Raw genomic sequence first — 1,572 nt, 5'->3', positions numbered from 1 at the left:
CCCACCGCGATGCCATCGGCCACCTCAGGCCACCCCGTGGGTTTTGGGGACAGTTGGGACCTGTGCCACTCCCGGCACCTTGAAGGGCCCCGGGATCCTCTTCTGGGGTGGGTGAATGGCTGCCATCAGCGCTGCCTCTGCACAAACAGGGCCAGCACAGGGTGGACATGCATGTCTGGGGCTCTGCCCCAGTGTCCCCAGCGCCCCACCAGGCAGGATCCCTCTGTGACCCTCTCTGGTCACAACCCCGAGCAGCTGGGCTGTCCGATGGTGTGGGCTCTGGGGCAAGAGGCTGGAAACGGAACAGGGGGCATTAAACCCCCCTGGGCTCTGTGGAGGCCCTGAACAACAATCCCAGCAAGGCCTGTGGGACAGGAGGGCTCAGCCCAGTCATGGGGGACAAACAGGGAGAAACGCTGAGGGAAGGTGAAATGGTGACTAAAGAGGAACCCGAAGGAGGGGACCACAAACCCTGGCAGAAACACAGTGGGGCAGCCCTTCTCATGAAAGCGTTTTCCCCAATATCCAACCTAAACCTCCTCTGGCACAACGTGGGGCTGTTTACACTGCTCCTGTCCCTGTTCCCTGAGAGCAGAGCCCAACCTCCCCGGCTGTGCCCTCCTGGCAGGAGCTGTGCAGAGCCACAAGGGCCCCTGAGCCTCCTTTGCTCCAGGCTGAGCCCCTTCCCAGCTCCTCAGGGATTCTCCAGCCCCTTCCCAGCTCCCTCAGGGATTCTCCAGCCCCTTCCCAGCTCCCTCAGCCCTTTCTGGGGCTCCATTCCCTTCCCAGTTCCATTCCCTGGACATATTCCAGCCCTCCAGGGGTTGGGCTCTGCCGGGTTCCCCTGTGCCCCAGGAGGGCAGAGCCACCACCACAGCCCAGCCCCAGCAGGACAGAGCTGCAGGAAGGGGCCGGGCCACCTTTGGGTGTCACTGTCGGGGTCCCCACCCTGCTGAGCCCTGGGACCCCCCCAGAGCCGGGGGCAGGGCAGGGCAGGGCAGGGCGTTCCCGCCGCCTGGAATGGCCACAGTTTAGAGCGCCAGGCTTTCAGCAGAGCATTGAAAAGTGCAAGGCGTTCAGAGCAGCCCTGGGCAGGGCAGCACCAGCGCCCCCGGGCTCCTCTGCAGCACAGTGAAGGAGCAAAATCTGCTTGTTCCTGGAAACGGAGGGTGGCTGCATGGCACTGGGGAAGCACTTTCAGGGAAATATTAAACAGCTTCTTAATCGGGGCTGGGAGGATGGAAAATCTCACTCTCTGGGAGCTGAAGCCAGACAAATCCACAGTGACAAGCAGACAGGGATTTATCAGGGAGGGGATGAACCGCGGGATAAACCCTCAAATCTGAGCAGACACAGCCCCTCCAGCAGCGGATCCAGGCTCATTCCAGCGTCGGGAAGGGATAAATCCCGTTCTGTGCCTGCACGGATCAGCCATGGCTTAAATCTGCTGCTGTGTCACATCCACGGCTCTGACAGCCCGGGCTGTGCTGGGCTCCTCGGCAGCCCCGGCGCACACGGGCTCTGCCTCACCTGGAGCGGGGATCCCTCACCTGGAGCGGGGATGCCTCAGCT

At 62.5% G+C, this 1,572-nt stretch overlaps 1 protein-coding gene across 1 annotated transcript in view; it reads left to right on the top strand.

The window, feature by feature from the left end:
- The first annotated feature begins 9 nt into the window (after positions 1 to 9).
- The window catches only part of LOC102034598 (fas-activated serine/threonine kinase), a 15,741-nt gene continuing 14,178 nt past the window's right edge, over positions 10 to 1,572 (top strand). The window contains exon 1 of the mRNA XM_031064898.1: positions 10 to 107. Coding sequence (XP_030920758.1) covers positions 10 to 107 — 98 coding nt within the window. The remainder of the gene's footprint in view (positions 108 to 1,572) is intronic.

The sequence above is a fragment of the Geospiza fortis genome, unplaced genomic scaffold (assembly GCF_000277835.1).
Source record: "Geospiza fortis unplaced genomic scaffold, GeoFor_1.0 scaffold891, whole genome shotgun sequence".
Classification (NCBI taxonomy): Eukaryota; Metazoa; Chordata; class Aves; order Passeriformes; family Thraupidae; genus Geospiza; species Geospiza fortis.
The sequence above is the reverse complement of the archived record's forward strand: the minus strand, read 5'-3'. Positions and strand labels throughout refer to the sequence as shown.